This window comes from Panthera leo, chromosome C2 (assembly GCF_018350215.1).
Source record: "Panthera leo isolate Ple1 chromosome C2, P.leo_Ple1_pat1.1, whole genome shotgun sequence".
In the NCBI taxonomy this organism is placed as follows: Eukaryota; Metazoa; Chordata; class Mammalia; order Carnivora; family Felidae; genus Panthera; species Panthera leo.
Window position 1 is genome coordinate 149042818 of NC_056687.1, and position 21903 is coordinate 149064720.

The 21903-nt window shown below is 40.2% G+C and overlaps 1 protein-coding gene across 16 annotated transcripts in view; it reads left to right on the forward strand.

Annotated features, from left to right (window-relative positions):
* ULK4 (unc-51 like kinase 4) overlaps positions 1-21903 on the forward strand; it is a 570273-nt gene that overhangs the window by 104024 nt on the left and 444346 nt on the right. For 15 of the 16 annotated variants that reach the window (XR_006206962.1, XR_006206963.1, XR_006206964.1 and 12 more), the window contains 2 exons: positions 10902-11063; positions 20473-20655. Coding sequence is in view for 13 of the 16 variants with exons in the window: in XM_042954274.1 (XP_042810208.1) it covers positions 10902-11063; positions 20473-20655 (345 nt within the window). In the remaining 3 variants the exon portion in view is untranslated. The remainder of the gene's footprint in view (positions 1-10901; positions 11064-20472; positions 20656-21903) is intronic. The other variant, XM_042954281.1, reaches the window with a different exon arrangement.

Here is a 21903-nt window from a genome sequence, read left to right on the forward strand (position 1 = left end):
TCTTTCTTGTGTACTCAGTAAGACATTTCAGGCTATTAACTTTTCGTTCCATGCTAGCTGTATCTCACTAGTTTGGACATGTAGTGTTTCCATTATTGCTATTTTATTGATAGTCCCTAGTTCTAGTTTTAAATTTGTCCTTGATCCAGGGTTGTTTATGAGGTGGTTAAAACTTTTTCATGTGGGTGGGATTTTATTGCCTTTTTTTTTTTTCTTTGTTAAAGTAACAAAGTTGCATTACCTTATTGTCAAGAAAGTGGTTTGTCCTGTTTCTCTTTGGATTAAAAAAATTGTGGTAAAACACACGGTAACATAAAACTAAACCACTTTGACCACTAAGTATATAGTTCTGTGGTATTGAGTACGTTCACATTGTTGTGCTGTTTCTATTGTTTTAAATATATTGAGATGTTCTTTTGCCTCAATTACTGATTTTTTTTCCACATCAAAACTTTGTAATGTGTCTTGTTGAATATGGGCCAAATTGATTCGATTTTTATCCCTTTTCTTTAATTTCTGTATTGGGGAGAAAGCAGTATAGAATTTTTACTTCATTTTTTTGAGAAATTTTACTTCATCTTAATTTGATACGTAGACTTTTTAGACGTCAATTGCAGTTTTAAGTTATAAACTTCTTTGTTCATAATGCATAGAAAATTAGCTTTGCCTGGGATATTTATAGGTATCAGAAGAATAAAGCATTTTCTAGTCAAATACTTAGAGACACCAGATTAAACAAGGTTGAGCAGTTTGATTTGTTGTTAGTACTTTTCAGAGCTTGTAATTATGAACTTCTTGGGAGAATATACAGCATTTTCAAAGTAATTTGCCCACAGACCTACCCTATCCTATGGCATGTTGTGTGATGCACTGTGGGAGAGGAAGCTGTGGGCTTACACTGAGAGTGTCAGGAGTTTAAGATCATTTTCAGTAGGTTTTCTCTTTTTAAAGTTCCCTAAGATATTATGATGGTGTTTTCCAAACAGCCTACTTTCTGAACACGATTTCTGTAACTTTAACAATGGTGATAGAGGTACGAGTCAGGTGTTTTTGTCCTTGTGACAGAGGTCAGTGCTTAGAGGGAGAGAAGAGAAGTAATCAGAGAGTAAGAGACATATGGTGGGTCACACAAGCAGTTCGGAAGATCTTATGTGACTGCCGAAAAAGGAGGGTGGCAGTGTGGAAGAAAAGGTATCTATGAGGATACTGAATCAGTTTCAGAGTTGGGGTTGGCATTTCAAAGACCTTCAGCTGAGAGTCAGAGGATGTGGATTTCAATCCTACACTTGCTACTCTTCAGTGGTTTGGTGTCGGCCAAGGTCTAGGTGACCCACCTGGTGGTGTTTCCTGTATAGGAGGGTACTTGTGCTTCATGACCTTCCATGAGCTTCTGACTTGGGCCCCCTCTGAGTCTGACAACTTTCCCTTCCATTGCTTTGACCTTAATGTTGTATACAGTACTAAGGAGCAGTTGCCCCCTTGGGGTCATTGCTGTATTGATCTCAGGAATATTTGGCAATGAGCTTACGTGATGTATGTTTATATGTGCGTGGGATAAGGAGGGTGAGAAAGCTGACCTTTCTTTGAAGTGTTTATTTTTATATTAAAAATTTTTTTGTTAACGTTTACTCATTTTTGAGAGAGCGCGAGCAGGGGAGGGGCAGAGAGAGAGGGAGACGCAGGATCCGAAGCAGGGTCCGGGCTCTGAGGTGTCAGCACAGAACCTGATGCGGGGCTCGGACCCACAAACCATGAGATCATGGCCTGAGCCCAAGTTGGACACTTAACCGACTGAGCCACCCAGGTACCCCTGAAGTGTTTATTTTTATCTGGGTAGGTAGTAGCCTATTATTCTCCAGTGACAAGCCAGAAGCAGCTCCTAGGGAATTTCCACATATTTACGGGAGAAGATTATTTGTATGTTTGTATCTAATCAACCACATCTGTTTTGATAACCTGCATAATAGTCTGTGTGATTTTAGGTGCTGAACTCACAATGCATAGGTTGTAGTTAAAAATATGAGGTCCAAAAAACATATAAACCATTGGCTTTGTTTTTTTTCTGAGTAACAGCTTATTAGATAATTTTGAAGTAACACTTATTTTAAGAGGACATTTATTTGCATTTTGAAATTAGAGTTCTCTCTCTTTTTTTAAAAATGAAAACTAGTGTTAAGGTTGCTTTTGTGTTTAATTAGAAAAGACCAGGCTCAAATTAGAAAGGAGATGTTAGGCATTAAATGTATTATCTTTGAAATGTTTTAGGCCTAAAACACAGGGAAAAATTAGTTGAAAATTCTTGGCTTTTGATAAAAGTGAAAATGTAGAGTTAGATTTTCTGATTTTGTTCCTGTCACAGTTTAATGTTCTGATAAATGTGTGTGCCTCAACATCAGGTTCTTTCTGGGTCCTCACCACTCTGTTGGTGTTTCTGCAGTGAGAGTTGGCAACGTGTATGTGGACTATGAATGATCCAGTGTTTTCTTTATTAAACTAGCCATAATTTTTCTTTTTGGCTGGGTACAGTATACTTTATTGATGGTATGTGACAAGGAAGGGCTCCCGAGCCTCCCCCCTTCTTCAGGGGACCTGGGATGGAAACTGTGTAGCAGTTAAGAGATTCACAGTATATTGGGGCTTGAGTTGGGGCATGGACATCCAGCACCTGAGGGCATCTCTCTGCCTCTTGCTGAGGCTGGTGGCTCAGGGGGCTCTTACTCTTCGGAGGCCATGTGGACCATAATGTCCGCCACCTGGTTACTGTAGCCAAATTTATTGCCAGGAAATGAGCTTGACCACTTTACCAGTGAGCAATGCCAGCCTTAGTATTGAAGGTGGAAGAGTGGGTGTCACTGTTAAAGTTGCAAGAGATGGCCCAGTCCTCAGGGTAGCCCGGGATGCACTTGAGGGGGCCTTTCCATGCCTGCTTTGCCACCTTCTTGATGTCATCCTGTTGGCAGCTTTCTCCAGGCATCAGGTCAGATCCGTGACTGACAGGTTGGAGGTGGGGACATGGAAGGCCATGCGAGTGAGCTTTCCGTTCAGCTCAGGGACGATCTTGCCTATAGCCACGGTGGTGCCAGTAGAAGCAGGGATGACGTTATAGGAAGCCTCTGGGCTGTCGTGCCACAGCTTCCCAGAGGGACTGTCCACCGTCTTGTGGGTGGCAGTGATGGCACGGAGTCACGAATCGTGATTCTCTCCACGGTGCTGGGATCGTCATGGATGGTGTTGGCCAGAGGGGCCAAGTAGTTGGGGAAGCAGGAAGCGTTGCTGACAGTCTTCTCATTGTTCATGCCCATCACAACCACGGGGGCATCAGCAACAGGGGGAGAGAGGATGATCCTCTGCGCGCCACCGTTCAACTGAGCCCCAGCGTTCTCCATGGTGGAAAAGACCCCGGTGGACTCAGCAACACGCTCAGCACTAGCCTCGCCCCGTTTGATGCTGACGGGAGAGAGGCTTTCCGTTGACGACAAGGTTTCAGTTCTCAGCCTTGATTGTGCCGTTGAATTTGCTGTGGGTGGAATCATCCTGGAACACGTAGATTATGTAGTTGGGGTCAACGAAGGGGTCGTTGATGCTGACAATATACATTTTGCCAGAGTGAAAAGCAGCCCTGGTTACCAGGTGCCCGATACAGCCGAATTCATTCACTCTGACCTTCACCATCGTGTCTTGGGGACGTGACTGGCACCGCACCAGAAGTCGTGGTTGTCTGCCGAATGGGGAGGACCAGAGAGCCACCATCCGAAATGTTTTGGACCCTATTCAGTAGGAGGCAAAAGGGCTTATTAAGGATGGAGTTACCTGATGTGTCTTGAAGTGAACCGTTGAGAATGGCATGAGGAAGGGACCCTTAGCACCAAGTGAGATAGATCAGCTTCCAGAGAGGTGGTGTAAGGTAAGAAGCACACAGCATTGCATTTTACATGCAAGGGTGAGGTTGCGTATCCTCTCCTCCTGTGGCAGGTGACTTCACAGAGGAGGTTTCAGAGTTTGGCTCTGCTGCAGTCAGTATGTAAAAACTGGTGAAACGTCAATGATAATACCTTTCAAGGATTTATATTGGTTGGATTTCTGTTTAAATTTTCACATTCTTTTGACTTATTTTTATCCCATTACGTGCTTTGTACTCTTAATAATCCTGTAGCTCTTTTCTTTCTCATTTCATACCTATCCTTATAGTTTTTCTATTTATCTTTTTATTATTATTTTTAACTTATGGAATCATGTTTAGAGGAAATGGTGTATGTATGATTTCAGTCATTTAGAATTTGTTGAGACTTCTTTCAGGACTCAGTATGTGTGTATATTCAGGGAAAAAATGGTGAATTCTGCCATTGTTGGATAAAGTTTTTTTCTGCCCATTAGGTCAGGCTTGTTAATCTGATTGATAGGGATAGAAGTCTTCTGTATCTATGCTGATTGCTTTTTCTCTATTTCATCAGCTACTGAGACATGTTTTTAAATACTTTCCTTGGTAGGATTGCAGTTTTGTTGTATTTTGCTTTTATGTATTTTGAATATTGGTAATTAGATACATAAAATTTTAGAGTATATTTCCCTTGGTTTACTGACATTTTTATCATTATGTTGTTACCTTAAAAAATCAATGGTAATGCTTTTTGTCCAAAGCTTATGCTCTTTGATAGTAATTTGCTTATACCATCCTTTGTTGGATTAGATATGACTGATATTTCTTTTTTCATTCTCTTATTTTTAGCCTTTCTAGTTGAATAAATTAAAAAAAAATTTTAATGTTTTTATTTACTTTTGAAAGAGAGAGACATAACACAAGTGGGAGAGGGGCAGAGGGAGGGAGACACAGAATTTGAAGCAGGTTCCAGGCTCTGAGCTGTCAGCACAGAGCCCGATGTGGGACTCGAACTCACAAACCATGAGATCATGACCTGAGCTGAAGACGGATGCTTAACCGACTGAGCCACCCAGGTGTCCCCAAATGAATTTATTTTTGATGTGTCTCTTCGTACAGTGTTTAACAAAATTTCTGCTTTATAGTTTTTCTTTAGTATTTAGTCCATTTATGTTTATTGTAGTTGTTGGTATAGTTGTATTTATAGCTGGCATCTTATTTTCTGCTTTTGTTTATTCTGTTTTATGTTTATTTTTTCTTCATATCCTTTTGGTTTGCTTTTTTAATGATTATTTTTATTCTTTTAATGGCTATTCTGTTGCTCTTGTTAAAATACATTTTTTTCTTTGAATACAATTGTGGGTTGACAGTATTTTTAACAATTAAAGGTATTGTTTTAGTGTCTTCTGACTACACTTGTCGCTGTTAAGAAATTAGCTGTTAGACCAACTGTGGCTCTTTTGAAGGAGATACTCTGTAATTCAAGTGAGGGCCTACTTATACTTTTAGCTTTTGGGCTTTTTTCCCTGCAATCTCCTTTCCCTAACATACACCTGCAGCCCCCAACTCAGATCAGTGGGGAGTCGGGAAGATGGAAAAGTTACTTTTTGTTCATCTCTATTATATTTGGTTGTGGCCACTGGGAGCTCTAGCTTTACTTGGTGCTGGTTCTTCATCTAACTTCCAACTTGTGTGGGTACTCGCCTGCCTTCTCATTCCTTTTGTTCACCTTGTTAGACAAGTGCTCTCAGGGTAAACATCAGCTTAAGTGCTCTGGATATCTCTGAGGGTATCTCTCAGAGTTCTTGCCTATACAGTCACTGGCCTAACAATTTGGTCCTAGTTCACTGATGCTTTTAAAAAGGTTTGTTTATTTTCTTATCTTAAATTTAGCATTTGGATTGCTTTTGGAGGGATAGAGTTGTCCAGATCTCTAGCCCACTATATTGTAAGAAATAGAAATCCTGTTTTCTTGATTTAATGAGTTACTAAAACAGTAAACCAGGGAAAATAAACTCCAGATACCTTGGAGTCTTTAGAAGAAAGATCATAGTTTTGCTAAACCAACAAATGTGAAAATAATGTCAGTATTTTTTTGAGGAGGGGAGAGGCAGAGGGACAGAGAGGAAATCTTAAGCAGGCTCCAAGCCCAGCGCAGACCCTGATGTGGGGCTTGATCTCGTAACCGTGAGATCATGACCTGAGCTAAAATCAAGAGTCAGGTGTTTAATGGGCTGAGCCACCCACGCACCCCTAATGTCAATATTTTAGATGTTAATTTTGATACTCCTTTTTGAAGAAGTAGGCATGTAGACTAAAATAACATTGGCAGTGAAATTTTTTTTAAGACTGCCCACAATACATTATTAGATCTACTTACCATTATTAAAAATGAGTATAACTCTTCATTAATAAGCATAATCATCATAGGCTTATTTTCATAGGATCATTTCCTAATCATCATAACTTTTATCCTCATAGTATGATGAAATAGGTCTTTGATTTAAGTGATGGATATTAGTTCAGTTATCCCTTCTGAAGAGTTAATTAGGCAGAAAATAACACCAATCTTATTGCTTGTATTGCATCCCACAGGGGATTTCAGAGGGACTAGGATAGCTCGTTTCAGGTAGTAGCAAGTTGAATTGACCTGACAGCCTCAGTGAGTTTATAGAGCACTGGGACGACACATGGCTCCTTTCCAACCTGAGTGCTAAAATAGTGGTGGTTTTCAAGTAATAGGAATGAGTCCTCTAGGATTTGGCTGATGGTTGTGATGGAAAGCACATGTTAAGGTATTTGAGAAAGTTCTTCCCCCCAGATAGCACTTTGCTCCCCACCTCTACATCACAGGGCAAAGGTTTCAGAACCTGATGAGAAGACACAGAGCAAGGCATAAAAGACCAAAGTGTCATACATGTATGTACTGAGAGCTAGGGAGGGTGGAGGACATAGCTTGGTATCTGTGGGCAAGTAGGTTTCCTTATGTTGCGCTCCCACCTCAGGGAATCTTTGCACCCCTCAGGTACAGATGCACTTTCCAAGTGGAGTACCTCTCTAGGTAAGACTTGAGATGGGGAATATGAGAAAACGACTCTGTGTGGATGGGCCTGGGTTCAAGGAAAAAGGGGCAGGAGTTGAGCTGAGTGGTTAGGCATGCTGTTTATTGTTTTCAAATTTACCAACTAGGTGAAGCATTTTCTTTTCTCTTGGGTATAATGAATAAAGGAACAGAGAGAGGATGAAAAGGTTATATTAAGTCTAGCCACAAGGGAGGAAACATCAGGAATGGGGAGGAAGCATTGAAGAAGTTCAGGTAACGTTAAAACTTTTTCTAGCAGCCTTATAATTCATACTTTGTGATACTAATAATTGGAAGCGAAGCTAACATGTTAAAAATATATTACTTAAAAAATATGCTATTTTTTTATGACCTAGGTTAAGTATCCGGGTATGTTATGTAATTTCCAAACTGCTTTGTGTCTTATTTTTATAGATGAAGAAGCTAAAGCACAGAGGTGAAAATGCCCAAGGATATGCAGTTGGTAGAATGGTTTGAACCTAGATATATAACTCAGTATCTTCCTACTTTTTTTTGCATTTTCATGAGAAATACATAATTTTTTGATTGAAAAAATTTACATATGTACTGTAACAATTTAAGCAATGTCTAAAGTAGAACTCTTGGACCCCACAACTCACACCTATTGTACTCATTGTTAATAGGTATTGTATCTCTTTCTATGCTCTTTTTTTTTTACTTAGATATTTACATATGCATATGTTCTTGTTAAACAAACATGGGATTATATTCTACATACAATTTTTTTTCTACATACAATTTTTAATGTAATTGTCAATATTTCAGTTGACATAGAACTTACATAAAATATATATTCAGTATGTGTGTATTGTAAATATTTTCTCCTAGTCTAAGACACAATGAGGCAATAATGGTGTCATGAGGATAAATTTACAACTTTTATGAGTGTTAATTTAACAATTTTTTCTTTTATGCTTAGTGCCTTTTTCCTAACAAAGTTTTGCCTACCTCAAAATAGCTAAGATACTCTTTATGATCTTTTCTAGAAGCTTTTTTGTTTCAGCTTTCCCATTTAAGTCTGTGACTCATCTCCAGTTAACTCATGAGTCAGAGTTTCCTGGGATGTTTTATGGTTCAGTGTATACTGTAACATGGTAATGTTTTGTGTGATCTTGAAAAAAAACATTGTGTTTTACCTTTGTTGAGTATTCTATCAGTGTCGAAGTTGGTTGATAGTGTTATCTTTCTGTATCTTTACTGACTTTCTGGCTACTTGTTCTGTCAGTTACCGAGTAGAAGGTATTGAATTTCCCAGCTAAAATTGTGGATTTTTTTATTCTCTCAGTTTTATCAGGTTTTGCTTCAGGTATTTTGAAGGTCCATTATTAAGGGGCATAAATAATTAGGATTGTTATATTCTCTTGTTGAATGACTTTTTTATCTCTTGTGAAATGACCTTTATCCCTTGGAGATACTCTTTGCTCTGGAATCTTCTTTCTTTTGGAATCTACTTTTCTGATGAAAAGTGTCCCATCAACCTTATTGTTCTTCCTCTCTACATAATGTGTCTTTTTACTCTAGCTGCTTTTAAGTATTTCTCTTTAGTACTGCTTTTTAGCAGTTTATGATGTGCCTTGGTGTGATTTTGTTGTTGTTGTTGTTGTTGTTGTTCCTTCCCTCTTGAGGTTCATTGAATTTCTTAAATTGACAGTTACCAGTTTTTATGAATTTAAAACTTTTCAGCCAGTATTTCAACCTTCCCCCACTCCTGTCACCTTTGGGATTTTCACTGCACGTACATTAGGTTGTTTGAAGTTGTCCTATATGGTTCACTGATGCTAAGATGCTCTGTTCCATTGTCCCCCCCCAATTTTCATTCTGTGTTTATTTTGGATAGTTTTTATTGCTAATTGCCATGCCTTCAAGTTCATTAATCATTGGATCTGCAGAGTCTAATCTGTTAATCCAACTAAGCATATTTTTCATTATAAAACTAATTTCTAGCCTTTCAGGCCATTTTTGTATCTTCTGTTTCACTTTCTTAAAAGTTTATTTTGAGAGAGCGTGTGCATGCACAGGGGGAGGGGCAGAGAGAATGGAAGAGAGAGAATCCCAAGCACGGTCAGTGCGAAGCCTGATGTGGGCTTGATCCCACAACCCTGGAATCATGACCTGAGCCAAAATCCGAGGTTGGATGCTTAACCGACTGAGCCACCCAGGCGCCCTTATTTCACTTTTTTATCATGCTTATGCTATGCTTTCTTCTTCTTTCTTGAGTGTATAAACTATACTATCCATTTTAATAAATTTTTCTTCTGAGTCTATCACCTGTGTCATTTTCCTGATTGAGTTTTCTTCCTAGGAGTCCTGTTTTTCTGCTGCTTCGCATGTGTGGCCATATTAAGCCGATGTTGGACATTGTGCTTTTTATATTGTTAGGTGCTGGAGTGTTTGTATTCTTTTTTAAAGATTTTATTTTAAAAAAAAGTGTTTTTTTTTTTTTTTTTTTTAAAGTGCTTTTGTGCTTTTTCTTGAACTCATCCAAGTGACATGGAAGCAGTTTGATCCTTTTTGAGGCTAGCTTTTAAGCATTGTTACGACAGTCTGGAGTAGCCTTTAGTCTGGTATCACGCCACACAGGCAATACCTTTCCTAAGACATTGCCTTGTATTTTAAATGCTCTTTGGCTGATTGCTACACTCATACTCCCAGCCCTGAGTGATTCCTGAAGCTTGTTTTGCTTAGTCCTTCAGATTTTAAAATTCTCTCCCATTTTTATATTGTGCTCGTACTGCATACGTTTCAGATGGTTTCAGCCTTTAAAATTTTTTTTCCTTAAGTTTTCATTTCAATTCCAGTTAGTTACCATACAGCGTAATAGTCGTTTCAGGTGTAGAATTTAGTGAGTCATCACTTACGTGCAACACCTAGTGCTCATCCCGGGTGCCCTCCTTAGTCCTCATCACCCTGTTCTACCTGTCTCCCTGACCACCTCCCCTCTGGTAATCCTCAGTTCCCTATAATTAAAAGTCTGTCTCATGGTTTAACCCCCCACCCCTAACCCTGCCATGTTCGTCTGTTTTGTTTCTTAAATTCCACATAGGAGTGAAATCATATGGTATTTGTCTTTCTCTGACTGACTTATTTAGCTTAGCATTACTCTCTAGCTCCATCCACATCATTGCACATGGCGAGATTTCATTCTTTTTGATGGGTAATTTGTGTGTGTGTGTGTGTGTGTGTGTGTGTGTGTGTGTGTGTATACCGCATCTTCTTTATCCATTCATCAGTCAATGGACAGTTGGGCTCTTTCCATACTTTGGCTACTGTTGATAGTGCTGCCTGAAACATGGGGGTGCATGTCTTCCTTTGAATCACTGTTTTTGTGTCTTTGAGGTAGATACCTAGTAGGGCAATTGCTGGATCATAGGTAGTTCTGTTTTTAACTTTCTGAGGAATCTCCATATGGTTTTCCAGTCAGTCTTTTTATTAAAATCTATTAAAATTATGTTATGCTAGATTTTAGTGATGAAATGATTAAACTGGTTTAGTGATTAAATTATAGTAATTTCATAATAGCCTAAAGGAACGATTACACCTACTGAAGTACATAAAACACGCAGGGTCAGATGAAACACTCTTGTTATCAGGCCTTTATCTGCAGTGGTTATGTAGCAATGACATGTATGTATATATCTTTTGGTAAATAACTCCCCCCCTTTTTAAAAAATATTTTTTAATGTTTATTTTTGAGAGAGAGAGAGAGAGAAACAGAGCATGAGTGGGGGAGGGGCAGAGAGAGGGAGACACAGAATCCGAAGCAGGCTCCAGGCTCTGAGCTGACAGCACAGAGCCCGACACAGGACCCGAACTCATGAACCGTGAGATCATGACCTGAGCCGAAGTTGGATGCTTAATCGACTCAGCTACTCAGGCACCCCTAAATAACTCCCTTTTATTCTTCTCTCTTTCCTTCTCTAGGAAGAACGTGTTGTGAATCACATGGCAGCAAAGATTATTGAAAATGTCTGCACTACCTTTTCTGCTCAGGCCCAGGGCTTTATTACAGGAGAAATTGGACCCGTTTTATGGTTCTTATTCAGACATTCCACTGTTGATTCTCTCAGGATAACAGCAATATCGGTAAGCGGAGCATCTTTTAGGGATATATCTGGGTATACTTAAACACCGAATTTGAAGAATTGTGCCACAAACAGAGTAAATCTCACCGGATAAGTAGGACACAGAAATATCAGAGTAATATATTTGGTGAGAACAATAATTTTCTCCTAAAGTAAAATTTTCAAAACTGGGGCTGGAAAACCTTGGGACTGTTGGGAAATGGTTTTAAAAATCATTTGGAAGTGCTAGTGGGTGCTAGTGGGTGGGGTACAGCATTTGTTTTGGTTTACATTTAGTGTTCCCTGACTTTTCCTGAGCTCCCTCTTTCAGATTTTCTGCTAAATGCATTTATCATGAATTAATTATAGAGTGAATTCATGTTAGTGTTCAGGCGTCTGTGGTTTTGCAGCTTTTATATTTTGATTGGTTGTCTACTTCTTTGCTCACATGGTTGTAGTGACTTGGTGTAGAAGATAATTATGTATGAAGATGTGTTAACATGGTTATATCAATTTAACAGTCTGTTAAACAAATACAACCCTTGCTCATATGATTTATGAAAACACTCTTTTTGATCACCGGTCTCATCTTTCTGTTGCCTGCCCATTGTTGCACCTCTCCCTTTGGTGCCTTGTTTTCTTTCCTTAAACCTCCAACCCACATTTTTCTCCTGCATCCTCCATAAATGACTTTCCCCCATACTTGGCAGAGAAAATCAACCTCCAGTGGTAATTGTCCCAGTGTCTGTCTGCCACGTCTGTAGACCTGTTTACATCCACACCTGAGCTGTCTTTCCCTCCTGTTACGATTGATGAACTGTCCCTTCTTCTGCAGAGACAGATCTCTCCCATGTTTCTTCATGTCTTCTTCCTGTTCGCTCCTTGGGAATCTCATTGAAATGCTTATTTTTTCCTCTCTTAAGTCCTTTGATTTTTATTTTTATAATTTTTTTCATGTTTGTTCATTTTTGAGGGAGAGAGAGAGAGAGCGTGAGTGGGGGAGGGCCAGAGAGCGAGGGAGAGACACAGAATCCGAAGCAGGCTCCAGGCTCTGAGCTATCAGCACAGAGCCCTATGTGGGGCTTGAACTCATGAACCGTGTGTGAGATAATGACCTGAGTCAAAGTCAGACGCTTTACTGACTGAGCTACCCGGGCACCCCTCTTTCCTAAATCTTTAACCCTCTTCTCTACTAGATCCTTCTAATCAGCATTCGTGTATTCTTTACCCCATTAAAAAAAAAAAAAAAAGCACATATACAAACATATCAAAGTGTCTCTGGGCTGCATATCTCCCTTCATGGCCATACTTCTTTAAAGAGTTACTGCTATAGGGGTGCCTGGGTGGCTCAGTCGGTTAAGCATCCGATTTCGGCTCAGGTCATGACCTCACAGCCCGTGAGTTCAAGCTCCTGTGAGGCTCTGTGCGGACAGCTCGGAGCCTGGAGCCTGCTTCGGATTCTGGGTCTCCCTCTCTCTCTGCCCCTCCCCCAATCACGCTCCATCTCTGTCTCCTTCAAAAACAACCATTAAAAAATAAAGTAATAAAAAGAGTTATTGTTACCAACTATTCCTCCTTTCTGGCCCGTTTCCTCTTTAACCCAATGTGGTATCTGTCCTAAAATGCCACTGAGGCTGATCTTGCTGAGATCTCCACTGGCTTTCATGTTGCTAAATCCTGAGGGTATTTGTGGATATTTTCCAGTTCTTATCTTAAATTGACCAAAGTAATTCTGAAGATTAAGGGCTAACAGTCTGCTTACTGAATGTCATTAAGCAAAGGATATGGAGCATCTGTCTGTCTTTCTTTCACATATACACACACATGTGCTTCTGGAGCCATATAATTTCAAAATGATAGAAAAGAACCCTAATTATCGTATTAGTATTTACAGAAAGACTGTCAGAAGGAGCTTACAAAGTATATCAGGGAACTTCCGTGACGCCTCTGGGTATCTTAGAACATCTGTTATAATCCTGGCCCTTAGAAAAAAGTCTTCCTTTGATTGGGTTTATGTTATTTTCTTTTATTATTATTTTTGAATGTTTATTTTTGAGAAGGAGCATGAGTGGGGGCAGGGCAGAGAGAGAGGGTGATACAGAATCCGTAGAAGGCTCCAGGCCTCGAGCTGTCAGCACAGAACCTGGTGAAGGGCTCAAACTCATGAACCGCGAGATCATGACCTAAGCCGAAATCCAGAGCTGGACGCTTAACTGACAGGCGCCCCTGTTGGGTTTATGTCATTTTCATCTTTATACTTGAGCGTGGTTTCTTTTCTTGGTTAAGTTTTTTTCCAGTTCCCGCCCAAGTTGTGTGCCTTCTAGCCCTTTCTTTACCTGAGCTATTAAATTTCACACGTTCGTTTTGGGGTATATACATATATATTTTTTTAACTTAAAAATAGGTCTACTTACTTACTTTTTGAGAGAGAGCACACGGTGGGAGAGGGGCAGAGAGAGGGAGAGAGAGAATCCCAAGCAGGCTCTGTGCTGTCGGTGCAGAGCCCATGTGGGGGCTCTGTCCCACAAACCGTGAGATCATAACCCGAGCCGAAATCCAGAGCTGGATGCTTAATCAACTGAGCCAGCCACCCCTCTTATATTTTGTTCTAGCACTTTTCTGAGTCATTAATTTTTCAGTGAAATTTTTCAAGTCGTCCCCCAAAATTCTCACTTACCTTAGCTCCAGGCTCTTATTCAGTATCCTGTGTTGTGTATTGTTTTTCTATCTCTTGAACCTCCTCCAGTACGAAACAGTTCCTCAGTCTTTTTTTTTGTACTTCGTGTCCTTGACAGTTTTAAAGAATATGGGGCTTTGGTTTTGTAGGGGAGGCTCCAGCCGGGTCTGTGTGCCGCTTCCTCATGAAGCCCCCCCAGCAACGTTGAGGAGGGCTGCTGTGCGAGGATCATCTGTGTATATTATTCCTTCTCTGTCAGAGGTTGGTGAACACGTTCTGTAAAAGGATCAGATAATAAATATCTTGGGCTTTGTAGGCCACGTACAGTCTCTGTTACACATTCTTTCTGTTTTGTTTTCTACACCTCTTTGAAAATGTGAAAATCCTACCTCATGAGCTGTGGAAACACAGGCCTTTGGTATTTTTTGGTACTCTATTGTGAGGAAGCTCTTTCCGTTCTCCCACACGTGTGTATGTATGCATTTCTGCCATTATTGTGATGAATAACTTCAGTGGGTCTTAATGTGACACTCCTGCTTCTGTTATTTGGATTGTTTGTTTGGATGCTGAAGTCATCCTAGATCTGGCCAGTGTCATCCCTTCAAGCTGGCTTCTGTGTCCTGTGGACCTACTTCTATCATTGTTTGAGCTCTTCATTATCTTCTGACACCACACAATGTTCTGGCTTAATTTGTACTTGCTCTCCGCTAGCTCTGGAATCAATCATTTCTTCGGGCAACCTTTGGTATTTAGAGGACAGGATCTGAGTGCTCTTTGTGCTTACTGCTATGAGGTGTCTTTGTTTCTAGGCCTTCTGAAAATTCAGACTTGGAAAAAATATATCCATACATAAACATGCATTTATAAATGCGTGTGTGTGTGTGTGTGTGTACCATTGTACGTATGTGGAACAAAACTCATGCTTTCACATCGACACTTCCGATTTTAATCCAATACCTTAAGATTCTTTCTGGCCTTCTCATTTTACATGTTTGTAAATCCTTTCTCAGAGACAAACCTGGTTTCTGTGATTCTCAGTATCTATACTGATTCGTTCACTCAGTGAGTGAATTTATTCTGTGAACAGGCCCATCCCCTCTGGCTACCTCCGCTGTGTCATCCTCTGTCTTCTTTGTCACTGCCACTGGTGCAGCGTTGCCCCTTTCCCCTCACTGCCCCCTCTCCTCAGACTCTGACATATTGAACCTTGGGAGGGGAAGGTAGAGGAGGTGGATTAGGGAAAACGAAGGGTCTCTTCTCTTAACTCCTTCTGCTTCCGTGCTCACATGCAGCTGCTTAACCTGTCCTGGGATGCTCATTCCTGAGTCTCCGTCTGGCCCCGTCTACCTCTCCCTGCAACTCTGTTGCTGCCGCCATAGTCCAGGCCCCACCATCTTTCTCCTGGCCCACTGGAGTGGCCTCCTCACTGGCTTCCCATGGTCAGTTTGCCCCACCGACATCACTGTCCACACAGAGCGCACTTCATGAAAACACGTCTCCTCTCTCTCCTCTGCTGCAACTTTTCAACAGCTTTCCACCATTTTTCTTAAAGGATTGGCACAAACAGAAGTTCAGAATTGGTGAGTGCTTTCACTTTCAGGGCAATATTTGTTATTTAAGCAGGTAACACATCTTGCTACATAAATTAGTTACCTTAGCTATCTGAGCAGTCAGCACAGAGCCCAACGAGGGGCTTGAACTCATGAATCATGAGACGATGACCTGGGCTGAAGTTGGGTGCTTTACTGACTGAGCCACCCAGGCGTCCCTCTGGTAGCACATCTCCTGGCCCCTCGAATCTCTTTAGTTTTGCTCATAGCAATGACTATAGCTGTATTTATGTAATGTATATAAGCACGATTTTTCCCCATTAGTGTTACTCCTGGAAGGTAGGAGCCCTTTCCCTCTTGTGCCCTTCGTCAGCACATGTGATGGGTACTTGGTAGGTCTCTATTAACCAGAGGAATGCATGAGCTCTGGCTGGAGAAGAAAGGTACTCACTGTTGGGGCGCCAGTCTGCTTCTTGTCCTCTTATAACAGTCTGTGTCTGCTGCCTTTGTCACTGATTTTCTTACCCATTTCTCACCCAGTTCTCCTGGTCATCTCTTGGTCCCAGAGCTTCCCTTATACCTTCCCACTCAGGAATGCCTCCTTGGCTTAGGGATTGGTTATTGGGTGGAGTGGACCTGACTTAGGAAATGTATTGATTGGATAAAAACGATCACTAGAATTAGGGTTATAGGGAATCTCTCTCTCTCTGTTAACCATAGTGGGAACCAGAGAAGCCCGTAGAGTTAGATCGAGTAAGATGGAGACTATGAGAGAGATAACTGGAGTAAACATAATTACTAATGGGCTGAGATGAAGGGGGTAAAAAGTGAAGAATCCTATAGCATGGTGGTTTTCCCTGGGGTTGGCGGGGAGCTTTTCAAGCAACACTGACAACTTCCTCCACTTTATACACTCCTTGCCCCTATTGTGATATATCATAAGATCTCTTTAGGAATCAGATGAGAATGTGTGTAGTTTAGAAAAGCTCCCAAGGTAATTTTGATAGGACGTTAAAAAAAAACAACATTCAAAAGGCAAACTAGAAATCGTTTTTTAAAGTTTTTATTCCATGGTGATTCTGTCCAAGTTTGTAATAGAGGTATGGCCTCCACTTTTGACTTAGTCTATTTCTTAGAAATTGCTTTCATGATGCGGACTGTCAAGAATTCTGGAGGTAACACAGTGTTCTTTTTGAGGCATGTTTTGAAGTGAATTTTGGACTAGAAGTGTTTTTTTTTTTCCCAGTCTTGAAATGTAGTCTCAAGCACTGTTTTAATAAGTAAGTATTTCAGAACCAGAACACTGAAGATCAGAGTTGAGATTTGATTTTTTTGATTCAGAAAATACAAGCACTGATGTGCTACTGAGCCTCCATGAAGCTCTCAACTGTGTTTGATATCCAGAAGTGGAGGGTTAAAGGTTATTTTCTGCATGAGCTTTTTAAAATGGAAAGTCTGTTAGGCTTCTGAGCCGCATTCTGAAGATGAGACACTCTAGTTGCCCTCATATTGGTTTGAATACATTTAGAAGTAGTCTGGACAAATCTTTTACCAAGAAATATCCTCATTATGATCAGGTGGGATTTTGTACTGACAGAAAGTCAGTTTTGCTGTGCGAGCTGCTCTAACGGTTTTTAAAATGCCAGTGACACTTAGTCTTTTGTGTCTTGAGGTCTCTGTTGGGAGAACCCTTAATCTTGCTCAAAAGTTCTGATGGTAGCATGACCTTTAGGGACTCCATTTAAAATGCTCTTTTGGGGCACCTGGGTGGCTCAGTTGGTTAACTGTCCCAACTCTTGATTTTGGCTCAGGTCATGATCTCACAGTTTGTGAGACAGAGCCCCATGTCGCTGTCCACGCTGACAACATGGAACCTGCTCAGGTTCTCTCTGTCTCTCTCTCAATAAATAAACTTCAAAAATGTTTTTTTTTTAAGTCTTGGATTAAGTAATGAAATAATTCTGTTTTGATTTTATATACAGCAATCTTCTTACATACCTTATAAATGAGTTTTATTTTAGGTTTATTTATTTTGTGACAGAGTGCATGCATGCACCTGTACAAGCAGGGGAGGGGCAGAGAGAGATGGAGAGAGAGAGGGAGAGAGGGAATTTCAAGAAGGTTCTGCACTATGAGTGTGTAGCCCGACATGGGGCTGGATCCCATGACCACCTTGAGATCATGACCTGAGCTGAAATCAAGAGTTAGATGCTTAACCCACTAAGCCACCCAGGAGCCCTTAAATGAGTCTTAAAAACTTTCATGTTCTGGAATCAGAGCTAGCTTTGTTTTTAGTGAATTTATTTTTTGTAGTCCTGTTTTCAGATATTAGTGTCTACTTTTCTGAAACATACACGATTTGGGCTTTAGACTTCAAGAACTGTACTTTAATGGTTTCCAAACCATCATGTCTAACTTAGCCATCTGTAACTCCCATGGAAGGACGAGGAGAGAATGAAATACAATTTGAAAGGTGTCCAAAGTAGAGATTGATTTTCTTTTTCTGGGTATTTCATTCTGATATGGCTATCTGTAAATGATTACAGATCCTTGGTATATGTTTGAAATAGAGTCAGTGATTATTGTTTTCTAGCTTCATTGAAATGTCATCGACATAACACTGTGTAAGCTTAAGATGTATCACGTGTTGATTTGATACATGTATATATTGCAAAATGTTTACCGCCATAGTGTTAGCTAACCCCTGCATCACATCACACGATTACCATTTCTTTTTTGTGGTGAGGACATTTACGATTTATTCTCTTAACAACTTTCACATATATACAACAATATTATTAACTGTAATCACCATGATGTACATTAGATTCCCAGAACTTACTCATGAAACTGGAAGTTTGTACTTGTTGACCGACATTTTCCCATCTTCCGCTCCCCTCGGCCCCTGGTAGCCACCATTTCCCTGAGATTTTCAAGAAGTCGAAAATATTTTTGAAGTCTTTATCTTTTCCCTTCCCCTTTGCTTTTCTTTTGACATATTTGTAACCATTCATCTCATATTTGATCTTTTCATTGATCAAGGTTATATAGATCTGTTTAACATATAAATCAGAAAGAAGGAGGTTATAGGACATTAATTACAATGAATGCTTTTGTGAAACTGTTTCTGGCTTAAGTTTATTTCTCTTTGGAGTCGCCCAGAATATGACCATCCTCTTTGCTTCAAAACTTTTGAGGTCTTCCCATGGATTGCTTATGGCACAAAATTCATAAGTCCTAGTTTGGTAGAGCATCTCTGGCTCCATCCTGCTTTTCTAGATGAATCATCACATTTTCCCCTTTCCTACTGATTGCTTTTCCTTCTTCACCTGAAGTATGTTATCAAAGCATCAACTTCCCCTTCTTCAAACATGCTCTGCTTCCCTGTGTCTCCATGTGAACACGTGTTCTCTTCTCTCTGGCTAGAATTTATTTTTAAGTTAATATTTAAGAATTCCAGTATACATATAGTTCACATATGCTGTTGTGTTAGTTTCAGGTGTACAATGTAGTGACTCAACTATATATTACTCAGTGCTCATTATGGTAAGTGTATTCTTTAATCCCCATTCCTCCACCCCCTTCCCCTCTGGCAGCCATCAGTGTGTTCTCTATAGTTAAGAGTCTGTTTCTTGGTTGTCTCTCTTTCCTTTCCCCCCCCCCCCTTTGCTGATTTGTTTCTTAAATTCTGCATATGAGTGACATCGTATGGTATTTGTCTTTCTCTAACTGGCTTATTTTACTTAGGATTATACTCTAGCTCCATCCATGTCATTGCAAATGGCAAGATTTCATTCTTTTTTTGTGACTGAATAATATTCCTGTGTGTGTGTGTGTGTGTGTATACCAAATCTTTATCCATCCATCAGTCAGTGGACACTTGGGCTGCTTCCATATCTTGCCTGTCGTAAATAATGCTACAGTCAACATAGGGGTGCATGTATCCCTTTGAATTAGTGTTTTTGTATTCTTTGCGTAAATACCCAATAGTGTGATTACTAGATCATAAAGTAGTTCTATTTTTAGCTTTCTGAGGCACCTTCGTACAGTTTTCCCACAGTGGCTGCACCAATTTGCATTCCAACCAACATTGCAAGAGGGTTCCTTTTTTCTCCACGTCCTTGCCAACTCCTGTTTTTTCTCATATCTTTGATTTTAGCCATTCTGACACGGGTGAGGTGATACCTCATTGTGGTTTTGATCTGCATTTCCCTGATGAGCAGTGAAGTTGAGCATCTTATGTGTCTGTTGGCAATCTGGATGTCTCCTTTAGAGATAGATCTGTTCGTGTCTTCTGACCGTTTTTTAGTTTTTTTTTTTTTTGGTGTTGAGCTGTGTAAGTTTTTTATATGTTTTGGATACTAACCCTTAATCAGAGAGGTCATTGGCAAGTATCTTTTCCCATTCTGTAGGTTGTCTTTTTGTTTTGTTGATTGTTTCCTTTGCTGTGCAGAAACTTTATATTTCGATGTTAGTCCCAACAGTTTATTTTTCCTTTTGTTTCCTTTGCCTCAGGAGACCTATCTAGAAAAATGTTGCTATGTCTGATATCGGAGAAATTACTGCCTGTGTTTTCTTCAAGGGTTTTTATAGTTTTAGGTCTCACAGTTAGGTCCTGGCTAGAATTTGCTTACTTTTCCACCTGGTCCACTTCCCCCCTACCCTTCAAAAACTGGCTCGAGATCATCTTTCTACGTAGCCGTTATTTACTGCTTTACCTTCTTTTCCAAACGAATTCAGTGAGCTCACTTCTGTTATGGTGCTCATTAAATTCTATTAGTTTATAAATATGTCTCATCTCTAATAGTTCGTGAGTGAGTTAGGAAAAGCTCAGATGTCTGATTATCTTGGTTTGAATTCCAGCTTTGCCTCTGACCAGCTATATGCCTTTGGGCAAGTAACTTAAATATTCTATGCCTTAGTTCCATTGTCTATAAAATAGGTAAACAGTAATACCTTTCTTATGTTATTGGGAGAATTAAATGTGATAGTATTCAGATAGTCTGAGATAATCTTTTATGGGTGTCTGGATTACTGTTTCGTGTTTAAATATGCTGAAATTTTCTGACTTTGTTAGGCCAAAATAAGTAGTAAAGGAGCAAGGTAAGCAGCCTCTGCTCCTTGGTACAGAAGCGTGTTATCGTCCCGAGGCCTGGTTAATGCACTTGGAGTTGTCTGACAGATCTGTTCTCTTGTCTTTGCAGGCCTTGTGTAGAATCACTCGCCATTCTCCCACTGCCTTCCAGAATGTTATTGAGAAGGTGGGACTGAATGCAGTAATAAACTCCCTGGCCTCAGCCATCTGCAAAGTTCAGCAGTACATGTTGACCTTATTCACTTCAATGTTGTCTTGTGGGATTCATCTTCAGAGGTTAATCCAAGAAAAGGTTTGACTTAGACTTCACCTATTACTATACTTTACAAATTGTTGTTGAACCATTACGATGGCAGGAGAAAACAAGTAATATCATCTCTGTAGAATTTATTTTTCATCTCAGGGGACCTTTTTGAACTTTGCCAAACCTCTGTACCACAGGCCATTTATCTGAAGATATTGTAAGAGTCTTTTAGTGATTAAAGTAGAAATACAGTAAATGGCTCTGCCCGCGTATCCCATTTTCGTAATGGAAAGTTAGAAAATTTATGAGTCTTTCTTCTATGCTAATATTTTTTATGCCTCCTTCTCCTCAGCCCCCGTCTCTTTCCCCATGTGCTTTGCCTTCTGTGGGGAGAGTCCCTCTATGTTCTCTGCTTACTTGGACTTGCCTAACACTCGGCTAATACAAAGCACCTGGACAGCTCCTTGTCTCCTGTTTTAACTTCGTTTCCTTCTAATCCTTTGATATTCCTTTATTTTATATACGGTAGAGTTTTTAAATATTCAGTTCCGATCACAAAGCCGCAGGGCTCTAAAGAAGTCTCTTCTGTAGCCTTCCTCAATGTGTCTTCTCTTGGTGCCTGCTACAGAGTGATCTGCGAACCAGAAGCCTGGGTATCAGCTGGGAGGGGGTTGGATACGCAGCCCCTCGGGCCCCATCTCGGGCCTGCTGAATCTGAATCTACATTTTAATGAGATCTCTAGGTGGTTTGTTTGAACTTTATGATTTGAGAAGCCCTGTCCTAGAAAGTTAGTGTTGAGTGAGGTGTTACCAGGTAGGAAAAGCGGACCGTGGTGGTATAGACGTGTTTGGAAAGCTTGAGTCAAAGCAAAAGATATTTTTATAATTGTACAGCCTTTCCCAGGATTTTATATGCTCATGTGTTTTATGAATCTTCACAGGGGGAATGTAGTGTGTGGCGTTCTTGAAACTTACTGGACTAATCATCCTTTTTTAGAGGGGAGATACTGGTCATATTGGAGTTTTGAGAACACAGTCAGGGTAATGGCACTAACAAGTATAGAGGGGAACCACTTACATATACTCTTTGCCTTAGTTCTTCTGTGTTGAGGTCTGCACGTTAAATTCTGGTTTTTGTAACGTAAGTGGAAATGTCAGTAAGTAAGAATCATTGATTGACGTAGTAAACTCGATCTGTCAAAGTCAAGATGGAGAGTAAACTCCCTCTTACCTTTACTCTGATCAGTCTCCTTCAGATTCTGCTAAGGAGCTGGAGCCTCAGAGACACATATTTGT